The 17,085-nt window shown below is 50.3% G+C and overlaps 5 protein-coding genes across 8 annotated transcripts; 3 read left to right on the top strand and 2 right to left on the bottom strand.

Moving 5' to 3' along the window:
- Positions 1 to 3,642: 3,642 nt before the first annotated feature.
- On the top strand, positions 3,643 to 5,349 carry AAFC00_006000 (uncharacterized protein; the record flags this gene model as incomplete). 3 transcript variants are annotated; one of them, XM_069345878.1, is made up of 6 exons in its annotated part: positions 3,643 to 3,760; positions 3,857 to 3,906; positions 3,973 to 4,093; positions 4,190 to 4,413; positions 4,500 to 4,701; positions 4,994 to 5,349. In XM_069345878.1, the coding sequence occupies 6 exons, from the start codon at positions 3,643 to 3,645 to the stop codon at positions 5,347 to 5,349; spliced, it is 1,071 nt and encodes a 356-aa protein (XP_069198087.1). The 3 variants fall into 3 exon arrangements, with proteins under 3 accessions (XP_069198087.1, XP_069198085.1, XP_069198086.1); XM_069345877.1 differs by having other exon boundaries at positions 3,703 to 3,760; positions 3,857 to 3,888; XM_069345876.1 differs by having other exon boundaries at positions 3,703 to 3,760.
- Positions 5,350 to 7,933: 2,584 nt separating this feature from the next.
- On the bottom strand, positions 7,934 to 9,806 carry AAFC00_005999 (uncharacterized protein; the record flags this gene model as incomplete). 2 transcript variants are annotated; one of them, XM_069345875.1, is made up of 6 exons in its annotated part: positions 7,934 to 7,972; positions 8,042 to 8,121; positions 8,189 to 9,281; positions 9,338 to 9,420; positions 9,512 to 9,693; positions 9,751 to 9,806. In XM_069345875.1, 6 exons carry the CDS (start codon positions 9,804 to 9,806, stop codon positions 7,934 to 7,936), a joined length of 1,533 nt encoding a protein of 510 aa, XP_069198083.1. The 2 variants fall into 2 exon arrangements, with proteins under 2 accessions (XP_069198083.1, XP_069198084.1); XM_069348292.1 differs by having other exon boundaries at positions 9,533 to 9,693.
- A 237-nt stretch (positions 9,807 to 10,043) lies between these two features.
- AAFC00_005998 (uncharacterized protein) lies at positions 10,044 to 11,901 on the bottom strand (the record flags this gene model as incomplete). Its single annotated transcript, XM_069345874.1, has 4 exons — positions 10,044 to 10,087; positions 10,141 to 11,081; positions 11,133 to 11,681; positions 11,735 to 11,901. 4 exons carry the CDS (start codon positions 11,899 to 11,901, stop codon positions 10,044 to 10,046), a joined length of 1,701 nt encoding a protein of 566 aa, XP_069198082.1.
- Positions 11,902 to 12,232: 331 nt separating this feature from the next.
- AAFC00_005997 (uncharacterized protein) lies at positions 12,233 to 13,909 on the top strand (the record flags this gene model as incomplete). The annotated part of the gene is made up of 6 exons (XM_069348291.1): positions 12,233 to 12,349; positions 12,411 to 12,539; positions 12,589 to 12,727; positions 12,776 to 13,653; positions 13,714 to 13,827; positions 13,889 to 13,909. 6 exons carry the CDS (start codon positions 12,233 to 12,235, stop codon positions 13,907 to 13,909), a joined length of 1,398 nt encoding a protein of 465 aa, XP_069198081.1.
- A 1,478-nt stretch (positions 13,910 to 15,387) lies between these two features.
- AAFC00_005996 (40S ribosomal protein uS9) lies at positions 15,388 to 16,155 on the top strand (the record flags this gene model as incomplete). The annotated part of the gene is made up of 3 exons (XM_069345873.1): positions 15,388 to 15,571; positions 15,818 to 15,903; positions 15,991 to 16,155. The coding sequence occupies 3 exons, from the start codon at positions 15,388 to 15,390 to the stop codon at positions 16,153 to 16,155; spliced, it is 435 nt and encodes a 144-aa protein (XP_069198080.1).
- Positions 16,156 to 17,085: the final 930 nt, after the last annotated feature.

The following is a 17,085-nucleotide window of genomic DNA, read 5'->3' as shown; positions in this document are numbered from 1 at the left end:
GTGCCTAGAGTCCCCCCTGGTATGCCTGATGTGTTATGTTATTTGACCTACCATGCGCCTGAATTGCCACCATCTTGAATGCTACCGCATTTCCATAACAACCACTACCACCGTACCGCACAGTATATATGTTGCATTCATCTTACCAAGGCGCGAGTAGTATGCCATGTCGTGAGCAGAGGGACTTGTGCCTATTGCGGAAGGTCTATTGTAGACTGGGCCCTAAGAAACAACAATCAGGCCCAAACTATGTAGCCGATGTACCCTCATTGTCAGGCATACACGAGTTTGTTACACGTTCCCTGCATCGTACTGTTATGTAACATCAATTGAGAAGACCGCATCGTAGGATTGTAGTATCCATGAATTAAGATCACTGAGCATGAGAAATTGATGGTCCTTTGCTTCTGCTGATTTGGCTGAGAGCATAACGAGCAAAAATGAATCATGCGACTGTGGACCGCAGCATCACGCTGCGCTTCGCGGTCTTCCCCGTAAGGCTCTCAGGGTTCGCCCAGCTCGCTATCTAGCTATAGCGATATGTAGTTGAGAACACTTTGTCAGATGGTAGTGGATGACGAGAGAATTACCTTGGTCAATCTCATTGTGGAGTTTACAGTGCCGTACCACAGGGTCATCCCGCCCGCAAAGCTTCTAGACGTCGCGAGTGATCGACGGCTATGCGGCTGCACTACAAGACAGACGCACAGTGTGTCCAGCGTCAGGCAGATCCGTTTCGAGGGTCCTCTGGCGCTACCTCCCACCAGTATGTAGTGATCGCCTATACCAAAGAAATGCTACTGTACTAATTAACAAACTGACGGTGTTGAGATACACATCTGCCAAAGAACACGCCCAGAGATACGACTACAGCCTATCAAATTCAATCCCTCGGCAAAGCCATGTGAAGAGATGAGCCAATACCCAATGTAAAAGCATCTCGATTTCGCACACCGCCTTCACGGCTATTCCTCGCCTATTGTTGACGCTCAGTACTTGTTGCAGCAGCGTCAACGGTCTTGTGACCAATAAGCGGGCAACGACGCGGAAAAGCACTTATCCTACGTGTCAAGAGAGAGTCATGGAAATGAGAGCACGGCACATGATTCGCTCTGCTTGGAGGGATACGCTGAACAGCTGAAGTAATGATCAAATTAACGATGGGTCCTCTCTTCTCGTGGTTGGGTCAATCTCTCGGTATATGCTAATAATTGTATGGAGGCTATGCCGATCTTTTTGACTTCCACTCAACCCGTAAATATGCCTTTTCACAAATGAATGACCAAGGTTCTGGACAATGTTATTTGCTTTTGGATCTGGTCCCTCTGTGGCCATGAGGATGGCAACAGCAAAAATGATCTAATCATCTGCAGAAGCCACAAGGCCCTTACATTAGCTTTCCCTTACGGAGCCTGTTGTGTATTGCCAAGTTGTGGAGCAGACCCGTGGAGAGAAAAAGCCAGCACACACACAGCAGATGTCAGAAGGTCGAGCTAGGAGCATTGACGTGCTACGAAGCTACTGTACAGTGCTGCAACTCATCGCTTTGCTGTGATCGCTTGCGATCTTCCGTCATACTTCGTATAGTTGTACCAGGTATCTTGTGGCTGGTGGACAAGATTGTCTACCCAGACAGCCCCTGCTGTGCTTTCATCGCATGATTTTCATCTTATGGGCGGCATTGCCATGTGACAAAATCTCAAGCAGATCCAGCCTGTCGGCTTTAGAGCAGTGTTGCATCCCTCGAGGATCGATGACATGACACTGAGCGTCGACCGCACTACACATCGGAACCCCAACACAAAGTGCAAAGCGCAGATTTTCTATATCCATTCTCGCTTTCTGCAACAATCTCTTTGGCCGAAGAAAGTTGGGAAAAGATGAAGTATTCCCCCGCATTGCGCTAATTAAAGACTGCAGGGCAGGTCCGTGGTTAGGCCGCGCCAGTCAAAGTCAAGTCTAATGCAGACAAGCGAGCTTCGACCGAAAACAACCTAGATCTTGTTCAACCCGCACGTCTCCCAAAGAATCCGTACCAGCAAAGCAGTCGGGGATTTCTTTTACCCCTTCGCCACAGAAATGTTTTCGAGCCGGCAATGATACCGTTGGGTTGATGCGGAGGTCGCGACCGACGGAACGAGCTCCAACTAGGAAGCGGAGTCCGCTACCCAAGGAAACGAGACCCCGTTGCAAACCCTGCGCCTGATAGGATGATGACGCTGTGGACGGATGTGATCAAAGCGTTTCAGGTCTTAGTCACGATGCCCGATAATCACTGCAACTGTGCTCATTTTGCAGAAGCTTTGTGCAATTTTTTGCCTTGGGAGCCAAACAGCCGAGGGAGAAGTTGAGTTGTGCAGAGCTAAACTCGAACATGTATTCTTAAGAGGCAGAAAACAAGAGCTCTGAAAACGCTGTGGCAGGGAAGTCAATCGTGAAGGTTCGAGTGCCTGCATCTGATAAGACAGATAAAGCACCTGTTACAAGGTGCGGTGGTTCATTAGTGGTTGTAGATCACGGGGAATTTTGCTGGAATCACGGTTATTGTCCAGCCATGTACCTGCTGTAAGTACCTGGGCAGAGGGTAAGGCAAGGTAAGGGAGGAGGTACAGTAGGCGTGCAGATTTCTCGATGATCGCGGCGTACCGGTGGGTACGGAAGGCCTTCATGTCAGAGCCTGGTTTCCGTGACTCGTGCAGGGAATGGCGGCTGTGCAGCTTCCCTGTAATTGCTCGAGCCGTCTAGCAAGACAGAGCTACCTTACCTACATCCAACTCTGTCCGTCTCACACACCCACTCCCACAGGACACATACTCAGGTGCTCGCACACACCCATGCTCCCTTCGCCCACAGCGTGAGCTGCTGGAAGCGTACCTCTTGTTGTACTGCACGTCCGGCTGGCCGTAAGCGCGTAGCGAGAAGCTGCCGCTTTGTCGTGTCTTGTCTCGCGCATCTCGTCACTTCATCGCCAAATCCTCGGCGTCGGTGTCGGCGAGGGGCAAGGGTGAGAGTTGGAAATATAGAGTTCAGACGAGTCAAACCTTCGTACCTTCCACGTTTGCGAATTTGGAGAGACGAATTAGGGCCAAGCAAAGGAATCGCCACTTTTTGCTTTCTTTGCTTGACAGACCGCCCGCTTATTAGCTCGTAATTGGACGCAGAACGACCCACCCATTATCTGTCGATCGTGTTGGTCCTTGTTCCCCCTCGGGCGGTGGAGGCATTTTAGTAGGGACTGCATGCGAATCATAGCAGAAGAGACGCTAGTCTTTGGTTCAAGAACAGTCTTTGACTACTGCCCGGCCGCGTCTTGTGTCCGCAACTGGCCGCCAGCGTTTCGTCTACTTTGCAAGCCAACCAGAACAAATCAGACCCCGTTCGCAGCTCCAGATAGAGAAAAGCACTGGAAGTGCGTGTGTGCGTGTGTGTGCAGTCCGAAGAAAGTGTGAGTGTGTGAGAGAGAGACAGAGTTGCGTCTGGCGTGGCATTACCGACCTACCGACCGACAAAGTCGTTTTATTTTACTACTACTACCCACTACTACTGTCACCCACTACTGCGACTACTGCTGCTGCTGCCGCCGCTATTGCAGTTTCCCGACCGTATACTACACTATACTCTTAGTTACTCTAAGGGCGTAGCATGTCCCCGTCCACACACACATCCACAGACCCTTCTTTGAGCGCTCTGCTTTCCCAGCAAATGAACGGTGCCCATCCTCAGTCTATGGACGCGCGCAGTCAGGAATATTCGCAGCCAGGTTTGACTTCACCCTACCACCGCTACAACGCGTTCCTTCCCCGACACGACGCAGCACTCGATCACGAGCAACAGCATTCTGACACTCCTTCTGCAGATCAAGCATCTGCTGCGCAATACCAGCAAGACGTGAAATTCGGCCAGGACGTGAGAGCCTCCAACTTCTCCCCCAATTCCTCGACTCCCAATTCTGATTACGCGCTTGCGCCGCAGTCCGCACGCTCCGGCTCTTTTCCCGAATACATCCAGCAGCAACCGCGATCCTACCAGGACGGCGCGCAACGATACCAGCAGGCGCAACCGCATCCTGGACACGCCGCAATGGCTCAGTCAAGTCCGTTCATGTCTATGCCTAGTAGTCGCAGCCCCAGCGCAGTCGCGTCGCAAAACGCTTGCAGTAACAGCTCTTCTGACCTTAGCACCATTGCAGATCCTTCCATCGCCACCTCGAGCCCGCAATACGCGCCGCATCAGCAATACTCTCCCTACCCTCCGCAACACGAGATGCACGCATATCCCCAGCAGCCTGGAGCGCCAATGTATGCTCCGCGACCTGAGTGGGCTGGCCATTACGCCCAGCCCATGTACCACGCGCAGGTCACAGCTCCAGGCGGTGCACCCGGCATGGTCGCCCAGGTCCCCAGACCACCCGGTGTATGTCTTTCAATCGTCAAAAGACGCGTCGCGACATGCTCGGAACGCGTCGCAAGAACCTCCGCTGACTCATGACCAAAACGCAGGGCGGCCACCCACTCTCTACAGTCTATTCATTCGTGCCAATCCCAGGTGCACAACAACACAAGAGGCCGCGACGAAGATATGAAGAAATCGAACGCATGTACAAATGTGGATGGCAGGGTTGCGAAAAGGCCTACGGCACGCTGAATCACCTGAACGCGCACGTGACCATGCAATCGCATGGGCAAAAGCGAACACCCGAAGGTATGACTTTTCTTGTCCCAGCCCTGATTCTTTTTGCATGCATTTTTATAGTATTTCACACGCGTCGCAATGCATATTCGAGGACGTGTTATTGTGTTGCGGTTGAAATTAAAGCGCCGACAATGGATCTCGCGCCATCTTGTTCTAGTGCTTACCCCGGCGGTTTGGACATCCCTCCATGTCGCGGGAACTAGCACGCAGCCAGCCATGCTTAATCTGATTAGTGCATGCGACCATGCGGCACATCCGCACGTGGAAAACGAACAACGCTAACCCAAGTCTTGATATACAGAATTCAAGGAAATTCGCAAGGAATGGAAGGCGAAAAAGAAGGAAGAGGAAAATCAACGCAAGGCCGAGGAGGAGCGACAACGCCAAGAGCATGCCAACCGTCAACAAGATGGCACTCCTACCCAAGCTGCTGCACAGTATCCTCCGCAACACATGATGCCACCCGCCATGAGTGGTACCCAGTTGCCACCCATTGGCTACGCTCCTGCTGCCGCTCCCCCGCCGTCGCAGTATCCTCCTCAACAGCAACCCGTCGATGGCTCTCAACAGTATTCCGCTGGACAGATGTATGCTAACGGCTACCCCCAAAGCCCGTACGCAGCGCAGGGAGGTCAGATGTATCAGCAGCGCCAGTAATAAGCTGTTTTCAGACCTGAAGTGTGGTGCTGACCAGTCTGTGTTCCCTGCAAGTCTCGATGAGCGCTAGATGACAGCTGGTTTGGCTGCTCACTGCTCCTAGACCGCTACAACCCACCCCATCACTCTAGACCTTTGTTTTTGCTGTTTTCCTCTCTTCAACGCCTGTTACAAGAACTTTTGCTGCATCCATTCTTCGACGTCCATACCTTCGTTACCCACAGAAGACGTCTCTTACGACCAATGACTTGACCGCCGCTACGTGTGTGTATAGCACTACACTTCGGTCGTCGCGTCTTGCATACTTTTGTCTTGGTCATACCAATTAGAGTGCATGCTCGAAGCTCTTTACATGCGGTGTTGGTGGTCGACCTGCAATGAGCCACACAGTCTGTTCTCGACATCAGAGCCCTCCAGCGAGGGATCACTGCACCTCTCACTTCCTTTGGTTGGTGTGGATTACGTTGGGCATGAGGCGTTTTTGATTGCTTTCTTTTTATGCTCGGTGTTTTATCATTGTTTACGTGTTTTCATCACATTTCCATCGAGGCATTTGCGCGCTGAGGCTCGGTACTCTCGAGACATCGAAGGCACAATGGGAGGAAGCAGATGTTGCCTATTTCTATTTCGACCGCCTGATTTTCCTCCGTTAAACTGTAGTGATTAGCTTTACCCTCTGGAGGAGTGTGTCGATGGGCTTGTCGTATTGTGGGGTTTCGGATTTCCGGTTCACCTCTACCTCATCCTCATGTTTTCCGAGGATTTTGTATATACCAAGGCAAATGACAGAAAACAAGTTCAAGACCTCCACAGCTACCATTTTCGACCTATACATCTGCTCGTCCGCGCTATTTTCCATGGTCCGTCAGCAGACCGTTTCAGGCCGCTCTACTAGTATAGTGCGCTGGTGGTGTCAAAAGGATGTTTAAAGTAACGTGCGCTTCGCCACGAGACGCTCCAACCTTGTTCGTAGTTTGCGCGTCGCCAACCGCCCTAAACTAGTAGATTTAACCAAGCTCCCCCCGTACCCTACTTTAAATCGAACTGTTGCCAGGATCAAGCATTTCTTTTCAATCGCAGTTCATGCTACCACCTTTTAGTGTCCGTCGCCCCGTTCCTTCTTAGAACCAGCTGCACGCGACAGCATATTCCATCAGCTTTGGATCTACCCTTAGCCTTGTATTTTAGCTGCGCCACTCCTCTAGTGAGCAAGACTAACTTAAAGATCGCACAGTTTCCGGATAGATGGCATGTCTACCGCACCATGTATAAATGAGGCTGAGCCAGGGTCCCTTCTTTCACTTGTCTGCATCGACTACTGCAACAGCTTACCATGGCAGTGGGAGATGGAATTTAGTTCGCAGGCGATTCGTGGGGTCGAAATCAACAAGCATTTTGGCTTGCGGATTATCGTTGGCCTTGCCCATGATCGCCCTTTAGTCCATGTTACACGGCGGGACTAAGGCGCTTCATTAGAGGGACGCCCGCATGGCATGCCGGTGACATGGACTTGGGATCAGCCCCCGACTATCTGACCACTCCAGGTCAATAAAAAGTGCTGAGAGCCCCGGGACAAGGCAGCGCATGCGTGCCTTGACTGCACGCAATCTAATGGTCCTGTGGGTTTGCGCCGCGATGTGGTACATCGGTATCCGCTCCGGTATCGATGCCTATGGCTTATGCAACTTCCCCGTGGCAAGCAGGCTCTACGCTACAATTCGCTCAAGTGTTGCTTATCATATGCACCTTTATCTTTGGATCTCAGGATGTACAACCATCGATCGAGACCTAGTGAGACGATATCGCAGTGTGCATACACCTTTGAACCTATGGCTTCTGTGCGCGGCAGAGAGATACTGATAGAGGTCAGTGAAGACACGATCTTCAACTTGCGACGACACTCAGTACTCCGCAATATCAGCAAATAAGCCGCCAAAATCACCTTGCTCACACCGTGATCATGTTACAAGAATTTCTCCGTCACCACCTTCTGGCTGTGGCCGGCCTCCGTCCGACCCGGTACAGGACTACTGACTCATGAATACCGCGCAGTGCTAATTGCAGAATCTCCCGGTTCTGCTAGCTGGCAATTCTCGCTGGCCAGAAGACCAAATTCAGCCAGACCTCGAGCCATGACTGCTTGGTAAGTGTCAATTTGTGAAGCAGATCACAGAGGCAGTAACGACTGTCCTCTACAGTTAAGCGCGGCCCCCACCAAGGACCCATTACACTGGTAAGTATTTGGTGCAATGACATAGCGATAACTTGTCAACGACTTGATAGGCTACAACGGTAAGCGTATGCATACATCTCCATGCTCTCTCCATCGGATTTATATATCGAAATAGAAACGGTAGTACGACGATCGCAGTTATCGCATCAGAGAAGCGTAGACGACGTGCAACATTCAATTGATCAAGCAGTGCAGGGTTTCAAGAAGACGATTCGCTTTTATGATTCATAATCTATGCTGCATCACGTGGTGCGCTATGTACTTCGTTTCCACATCGCGTTGAGGCGACAGTCGGATACAGCTGGTGTGTAACTGCTCAATGCATCTTCACACGTATCATTGATCCGCAATCTAAGCACCAAGGCCCATTTCCCAGAATCCAGCCTCCATCTGTAAAGGTATCTTGTTAGTACACTTCGATGAGGAGTCGACAGAGAATGAATGAACGGCAACACTTACTCGAGTGGCGTGTATGAAGATCTTGACTAGTTCTTCGATCCTCTGCGGACTTTGGTTGCCTGCGTGGGCTTCAACCAGAGCTGTATAAGATTAGTCAGGTAATCCAACACATGAAGACTTGTAATATGCAAAACAATCGCAACGTACCACAGCCCTTGATGACAGCTTCATTGTAGTCATCAGCAACGTAATTATCAATCCATTTTCTGTACCTGTTGGCCTCTTTCGGCTTTTCTGGATCTTGAATACTGTGCAGCCTCTTCGCAATCACACTGTAGCCAAGCAGACAAGGCAGAAGCGCCATCTGAAGCGCGAACCAGTCTTCCGACTGACCCACATCAAGAATGTATCGGCTGTAAGCCGTACAAGCCTGATGTTCCTCCATGTTCTCCATCTCCTCGAGGGACAGGCCGAGTTCTTCGCATTCGGACACGTGCAGTTGCGTTTCGTGCTGGATGTGAAGCACGATAGCCGCCGAGGCAGCGACTCCAGCCAGCGTCTTGGCTTTGTATCCGGCGAGGGCGTTCGCTCTTGCGAATTGTAGCAAATAGAGGTAGTCCTGCGCCATGTAGAACTTGAACTTCTCTACGGGCAGTGTGCCGTTGCCGAGTTGCTCGACGAACTCGTGATGTGTGAATTTCTGCCAGACCTCTGCGACATCCGAGCGGTCGAGGAGGTAATCGATGAAGCCACCGGGAGCAAAAGGCATCATGACTGTCGAGTGGAAGTGGTTGATTGGTCCCGATCCCTTGCCGATGTCCTTGCTGGTGCGAATCCCGGCTTCGATGTAGCGACCTGCGGCGCCGACCGCCTTTTCGAGCGTCAACCCACTCGCTACGTTACAAGCAATGGCTGACGCGAGCGAACAGCCGGTGCCGTGTGTATTGCGTGACTTCAGATACTTGGACTCGTACGTGTGGAACGAGTCATTCGCGTACAGAACATTCACGAGGATCTGTTTCTCTTCGTCGATCTTGGCGGTTTTGTAGTCTTTCGTGAGGGGAATGTGGCCGCCTTTGATGAGGACACTCTTGGGGCCGAGAGCAGATACTGTGCGAGCTAGTGCTTTCATGTCTTCGAGACCCTTGACTTCACCAAATGCCTGGCCGGTCTCTCGCAGGATCAGAAGTGCCTCGGGAATGTTCGGTGTCAACAGACTGGTGTGTTGAAGTAGCTGGTCGCACATCACTTTGATGGCACTTTCAGGCAGTAGTCTCGCACCACTTGTGGAGACCATGACCTATCCTGTGGTTAACCCCCTGGATGAAACGATACATGGTTCACGATATCTCATACTGGGTCGACGACTGTAAATGGAATGTTCCATCTTTTGATGGCATCCGCAACAACGTGTATGGTTTCGGCACATGTCAACATTCCTCGTTGGTGTCAGTACATAGGTTCTCAGCACATATTGCATCTCGTCGTGGAAAGTTGTGAGTCATAGTGAAGCGAGAGAATACTCAATACCGGTCTTCAATACATCGACACCAATATCGCTCATGCAAGCATCGACCTGTTTCTTCACGAAGTCCGAAGGTGTTGCATGAATGTCTTCTACCCCCAAAGTGTTCTGAGCAGTCAACGCAGTGGTAGCAGTCATGGCATAGCAGCCATAGGCTGCAATGACTTTCTGGTCGGCCTCAAGGCCTCTACGCAGCATGTATCAGCAGCCATGAATTCATTATGTTCTGTAAACATTTGCTTACGCTCCACCAGAGCTATCAGAGCCAGCGACTACCAGTATTCGCTTCAAGTCAGACATGATTGGATTGAAATATAGTGAGACAGTAACAGTGTGAGGTCTTCGTCGGCTCTGCAAGCCAAATTTCATCTCTTGGCTGTGCACTTGCATAGGTTCATTACGTCATCATCCACCTAAGCAGCGACAAATTCAGAGCGCGACTGTAATACATGCTGCGGAAGAGTGTCTTCTCGACCGAAACATTCAACGAACTCTTCGATATTCATCAGTCGAAGAGTATGCCTCAGTCACAGATTCTTAGTCGGAGTCACTTTCATCGTAGAACTCGGGTACATCAGGATCTGCGAGCGGTGTGTTAGCCTACCTGCGGTCGAACTATTGAGGTTATTCTTACCTCTGGTAAGTTGATACTCAAATCGGCCCTGAACCTTGTTCATTAGTGCATCGCGTACTGCATATTGCTCTTCATTAGTCAGTCGCGTGTCCGTATTGGCCATGTCTATTGAGACGGCAAGTCCTTGATTTCCTGGACCCAGCCTATTTATGAAGTCAATCAGACCGTCTGCAGAGAAGTTCGAAGGTCCGTTGAATGTGATGCTTTTCAAGCTGCTCAAGTTTGAGAGCGCTTGTAGGCTCGCGTCGCTGAGAGCCCATCCGGCGACGAGTAATTCCTCAAGTACGGAAAGGCTCTTCGCTAGTGCCTGGATGTGTTGATCTTGAAACCAATCTGATGTTCTCGTAAGCTTCAAATACTTGAGATCATGTAATTGGCAGATCTGTCCGACAAGAGCATCCCGGGCGTCAGGTATGAGCGGCTCGGGGTCACACTTGAGTAGTAGGCTGCGCAGCTTTTTTTGTCTGCCAATCGCAAGGTGAAACGCAGTGTGATCCTTTAAGATGTACATGCTGTCATCACGAGCATTGATCTGCAAGTCCTCTAGCTGTATCTCGTCCATGTTCAGCACCTCCGTGAGGATGTCTGGAGCGGAGGAGAACCCAGTGAGACTGAGCTCACGTAATTTCTCGCAATTTTTCAGCCAACTGATCATGTCAAGGAGGACTTCATTTTCCGTGGCTTTCAGATCATGAGGCGAGAACAGATCTGTGAGTTTGAGCGTTTCAACACTGGTACAACCTTGCAGTAGACCAAGACTAGAGATCCCCTTTTCTGGGAGAGCCAAGTTCAAGGCTTTAAGGGATGAGCCATGAGTGTTGAAAGCCAAGCATGTCTCTGGTCCGATACCACATTCTGCGTGATTTTCGAATTCGCTCAAGGTATTACGAGGCATGTTGCTGATGAATTCTGCCAACTTGTGATCGCTTTCATCTTCTCGCCTGTAGTCAGGTCAGCTCATGATGGAATTGTCGTTCATGGAACCAAGTTACCATTGGTAGATACTGATCCTCCGGAGATGCGGGCAATGAGCATGCAGCAGATTGCGAAGTGTCTCGTCACCCAGTGTCTTACCATCCCAGAGCTCTAAGGACTGAAGGCGACCAAGCTGAGGAGTCCACCGGATAAGTGCCTCTGAAAGAATATTGTACTCGCCCACACTGGGCTCCGTGACTTCCTCCAGCATTGGTGCGCTACCTACGATCGTCTCCCCGATGGAAACAATGTTAGCCCGCAGCTTGATACCCTTGGAACGCCACTTTTGTTGTCTAGTCCCCGTAATCTGCGCCATGAAGTCGAATGTGGCCAGAGGACCCGTGAAGAAGTTCGAGAAGATTTTGCCACGAAACTTGTCATCGTCGAACAGCTCGTGTAGATCCCGAAGGTCTAACACGCGGAGGTATCGAACATAGGGGAACATGGTTTGACCGAAGCAGGACAGGATGATGGTTCTCCATCTGATTGACCATTTCTGAACGAGTTGTTCTTGCTCAGGCAACGAAAACGCCTCATTGCCACTTTCCGGTGCCAAATGGCTGATACTGTTGATAATGTCAGATCATAGTAACTCCATCTTGGCCTTGGATGATAATACCGATATAGATTTGCCAAAGCGCCTCCAGCGTCCGCAAAGTGCTTACTTGAGGCTATGCAGTTGAACAAAGTAGCAAAGTCAAGTCTCAAAGCGAGCTCGGTACATATCGAGTGCAGCAGATCAATTGGCACTTTTACATTTCCAGGGGCAGACATGTCTCTTGCCATTGTCATTGATGATTGTAATGCCGTGATACCTTAGCTTATTACCATTGCGAGTATGTGATTGCATGTATGCTCTCTCCCCACAATTTCATCTGTCTGCAGTGACGTATCTTCAGGTACGCGACCTGGAGAAGATCGCGGTGTCACGCGTAGTAGGACGTTTCTGCGGACTACTGCAAGATAATTGCCCGAATAGTCGACATTATACCACTGTATCACGATCCTTTCCAAGCACTTACTGTACCGCACAGTATATCTCTTATAAGTCTTTCTTCACAGCTTACCTGGAGTCGACGCATCGAGACATCCTTTTGTTTCACTGGGATGGAGCAGAATGTCGACCTTGAAATTCTCGCTGTCATCAGAGTCCACCAGTCGGATCCATGACTTGCTCGTTTGTCTGGCTAAATTTGGAGAATATGTTTCCCTGGAAGCCAAAGGAAATCATCAGGTATCTTGCTGTCGTGCAGTAAACTGACTGGCGTCAAAAATGGTTGACACATTGCATGCAGCTCACTCTCGGAGCTCTAAATTCATCAAGAACGGCCTACGCTTCATTTGCTTTGGATCCCAAGACGTTCTTTTTGTCGTATAGATTTGGCAGCCCAGGCGGACGCTTTACCTGTCAGATGTATAATAAAGTATGTAACGCGTTCACTCATCAGGAAGGAAATATTCTCATAGCTGTAGGCCTTACTATCTGTCTTCAAAGGCCGTACATCCGATACTCGCAACCCTGAGACTGGCATAGAGCGATGTGATGTCAGTATCGATGACCAGCCAGGCAAGGTGAAATGCCGGATGGTGGTGAAGATGATCTGTTCTAATGGTAGCAACATGGCTCTGAAGAGAGGAATATAGTGCTAATATGTCATAGGTGTAATAAAAACGTATCGATTGAATTATGAATCTGTGGAAGTAGTACATGCTCTGTTCGACAAGCACACAGCACCAAATGGTTGGAGGATCTCTTCACGTTTGCTGCGAGAGTATATTGAATTCTTCAGCCCCAAGACCGAACAGCTCGACATTTTAGCTAAAGATGGAAAAGCTGTCTTTACAAGTTTCACTGAAAAGGTCATGGATGGCAAACAAGTCTTGAAGCAGCCTCTTGAGACGGCGATCTCTATCCATATCGAAGACTTTCAAGACTTCCATGCTGACGAGGATGTACATATCACTCTCAGCGTCAAAGATTTTAGGGCTATCATCGTACACGCTGATACTCTCAAGTGCCCTGTCACAGCCTCATTTTCGAAGCCCTCACGCCCATTGCAATTCTCCTATGATGGTACTGGTATGAGCTGTCAATTCACATTGATGACAAGGGGAGACTATCAAACTCCATCCTCTACACCGTTGAGACAAAGGACGGTGTCGACAAGGCCAGAAGCCGAAGCCGAGTCTACAAGTCGACAATCTTCAACTGGACTATCCGCGACTACGAGTAGACTACCCTCAGCAACAGCCGAATCCACAGGCAACACCGCGTTCCCAGATCCTGACCCACCGGCGGCAAGGCAGGCTTCAGACATGGGACCTCCGCCAAAACCAGTGACCATGGCAGCTTTGCGCCAGAGGAGGCAGCTACATGCGCTTGGTAGAGCGCCGTCGCAAGCGACTACAGCTTCAGATCGGGATGCCGGGAGTCTATTTATGCCACGACACGATGAAGAAGAGCGGCAGTGGGACACTCCAGACTTCGAGCAGGAAGAACCCGCGGAGATGCTCGGCTGGGATGCCAATACAGACATTGTAAGGTCCCAAGCAACGTGATAGTCGGCGCTGATCGAACTCGTACTGACAGTTGTGCAGCACGGTGCTTTATACCCTACTTTCCGGGACACCGGAAGTCACAGTCAGGCCACTACACGAGTGGAAAGCTACGACGACTCCCAAGGGTTGCCACCTACACAGAGATTATCCCAGGTATAAGATCCAATGGCGCAGTGCCTTTCAGGTCGTCGATATGACTAACGTGGAACTAAAGATGCATGGTTTGTTTGATTGATCGGTCTGGGATCACGCCTGTTTCTGTTGCTCGGTCACAATCCAGCTCGTCGCGCAGCCTCCCGCGATATGTACGGGGTACCCAGTGAACACCAGCTCATTCCACCGGCCCTTCACATCTTTGCGCTCGTCAACAGGAACACTGCAATTGCCGTGTTCGCCCCAACCCCAAGCTAGGACCTTATTTTGATCTGTCACGGCTAGAAAATGCTCGCTTCCAGCAGCGATAGCTTTAATCGAGGGTAAGCCCTGTGGCGGTAATTGACCATGGTCGTCTCGCCCCCAAGCGACAATTTTGCCATCGTGCTTCAAGATATAGATGCCACCCCAGGTTGCTTGAACATCCCGCCACCCTCTTATGTCATTGGGAATATTGGCCTGTATGCCGAATCTGTCTCGTTTCCTGACCCCGAGAATGGCCAGCTGACCCAGCTCAGCCGCACCAAAAATCACAGTGAAGTCCTTTCCACAGACAGCACGTACAGCCCTGAACGGTATCTGTGGCAATTTCCGAGGCTGCCAAACTATTCCAATAGGACCGCCCAGCTGACCTTGTTGTCCATTGCCCCAACCATACACGTCTCCATTACTCAGAACAACGACGACATGCCCCATACCAGCTGCTATGTCAAGGACATGGGTATCTGGGGACGGGAAGTCAGGAATGGCCGTGAGCTGGGCAGCGTTGGTTTTTGTTGTGCCTAGACCTAGTTCTCCTTTCAGGCCTGTGCCGCATACCCAGACACACTCGGTCTCATCTGCCACACAAATAGTAGCTTCCCATGTGGCAGCGCACAGACGAGACTTGGGAGCATAAGGAAGACGAGAGAACGTGTGCTGCGACATACTCGAAGCGCATCTACCATCTTCGCCATAGCCAGTAGCATAGACCTGACCATTAGTATCAAGGAGAAGTGTGTGATTGCCACCTGCACGTATAGACTTGATTGTAGAGATGCCAGCTTCGGCCGGTATAGCTATGAGAGCAGGACTACTGAGGTCCTCTTCATGACCTGCACCCAGTTGTCCACTACCATTTGACCCTAGGGAGTAGATATTTGTAGTCATTGTTGCAGCAGGTACTATATGACAGATCTGGAGAATATGGTTCGTCCATGGAGCATCAAACATATCCTATTCTCAGGCGAAAATCATGATAGAATGTGGGTTACATATGTGCTCCTGGCGACAGGTTTCCAGATACAATATCCAAATCAATGGCGATTGTATTGAGTGATTCTTGTGGTCTAATGTGCAATGGTCGGTTGCTTCGTAGTCAAGATGTTGTACTGTCCCGACCAGTGCCAAGACATGCTTCGCTAACCCGGACTTGCTTGGCGCACACCAGTCTTGGTGACACTAAATCGAGACTGGCAGAACAACGACTCCAGACAGACTTGATTTTTTTCTCCTTCAGCGACGACGACAACTTCCGACCCAAACGCCCATCCGGACTCTTTGCCATCCCCAATCGCCAAAATGTCTTCGACCACCCAGTCCGTTCAGTGCTTCGGCAAGAAGAGAACCGCCACCGCCGTCGCCCACTGCAAGGCCGGCAAGGGTCTTATCAAGGTCAACGGAAAGCCTCTTTCCCTCGTTGAGCCCCAGATCCTGAGATTCAAGGTCTACGAGCCTATCCTCATCCTCGGTCTTGACAAGTTCGGTACGCAAAGCGCCATATCCTGCGGGAAGAGAGGGACTGCTGCGAGAGGAGGGAGAGCGGGAGGTGGTGAAGTCGAGATCGATTGTGCAAGAGAGACCGTTCGCATTGAGTGGGCTTTCGACAGCGCCAATCGCATCGAAGAATCTTGACGACCTTTCGCTCTTTCGTTTTCTGGCGCAGGAGTCTTGTTGCGATCAGGTTGAAAACTCGAAAAAAGCACACGTCGCTGACTTCACTTTTTCCCAGCCAACGTCGACATCCGCGTCCGCGTCACCGGTGGTGGTCACGTCTCCCAGGTCTACGCCATCCGTCAGGCCATCGCCAAGTCCATCGTACGTTGAAAACAATCTCCCCCCTGCGCTTGAAAGACAGCGTAGAAGAGCCTTCGATTGACTCTTGTCCCCCCCCTCTTTCCACAGATCGCCTACTACCAGAAGTACGTCGATGAGCACTCCAAGAACCAGCTCAAGCAGGCTCTTGTCGCCTACGACCGTACCCTCCTTGTTGCCGACAACAGACAAATGGAGCCCAAGAAGTTCGGTGGTCCAGGAGCCCGTGCCCGCTACCAGAAGTCTTACCGTTAAACAATTCTCACGTTCTCGTTCTTCCATGCCTTCCTTTCTGCTGGGACAGCGCGCCATTTCGTGTTGTGCGCCTGGTTGAAGCTTGGCTTGGGATGGGACGGTCGTGGTTGTTTGGCGGTTTGTGCTGAATGGACAAGAGAGATGCTGAGTGGACTGTCGAGGCGCTTCCGATTGAGATTACATTGGAATGAGTCGAGACTGTTCCGCTGGCGTAACATTGATCCGCCCATATCTGCTTGTGTGAATAACATGGCAATGTGAGGCAAGAAAGATTTTCTCGAACCTGCGTCGGACGTCGGATATTATTCAAGTGATACCAACGACGAATGCAAAAAGCCTTTTCTACACAAAAAGTCTGACCTCATTTTTTTCTCTCTCGCTCCGTGACATGTCTCTTCAGCTCTCTTTTCCTTTTGCACATTGCCATCCATACCTATCCCTCTCATCTCTCGATACAAAAGAGAACAAACCCGCTAGCATATCAGCTCGGGAGCCCAAATGAATGGCTCCAAAGTTAAATACCTAGCGAAGACAAATGCCTTTTTGATAATTTATTATGATTATCAATCTGACCTGCAGACTGCCCGCTCTTTTCATATCATGTGGGCAGGGGGGTTTGATGGTGAGACACAAAACTCGACGACCAGAACCACACTCCGTTCTTTTTGATTTCAAGAAGACGTGAGTGTGATTATACTTTCAAAAAGGTGAGTTCTACCCAATCCTTGGAGAAAGACAAAAGAAAGAAGAAGAAAACAACATGATTATTCGCTATTACACATGCATGGCTTTCATACCGTTCCTTGACCGGTTCGTTTGTGGTGAGACACAGCAACCTGTATGATTTTTGTTTCTTCTTCTTTCTTTTCTTCTTCTGAACTTCTTCTCTCCTCGGACCAGAATCCTTTGGTTCGGTCCGCTACTGGAGGG

This window comes from Neodothiora populina, assembly GCF_041146345.1.
Source record: "Neodothiora populina strain CPC 39397 chromosome Unknown canker_contig_6, whole genome shotgun sequence".
Taxonomy (NCBI): Eukaryota; Fungi; Ascomycota; class Dothideomycetes; order Dothideales; family Dothioraceae; genus Neodothiora; species Neodothiora populina.
Note: the sequence above shows the minus strand (reverse complement) of the source record. Positions and strands in the feature narration are given on the sequence as shown.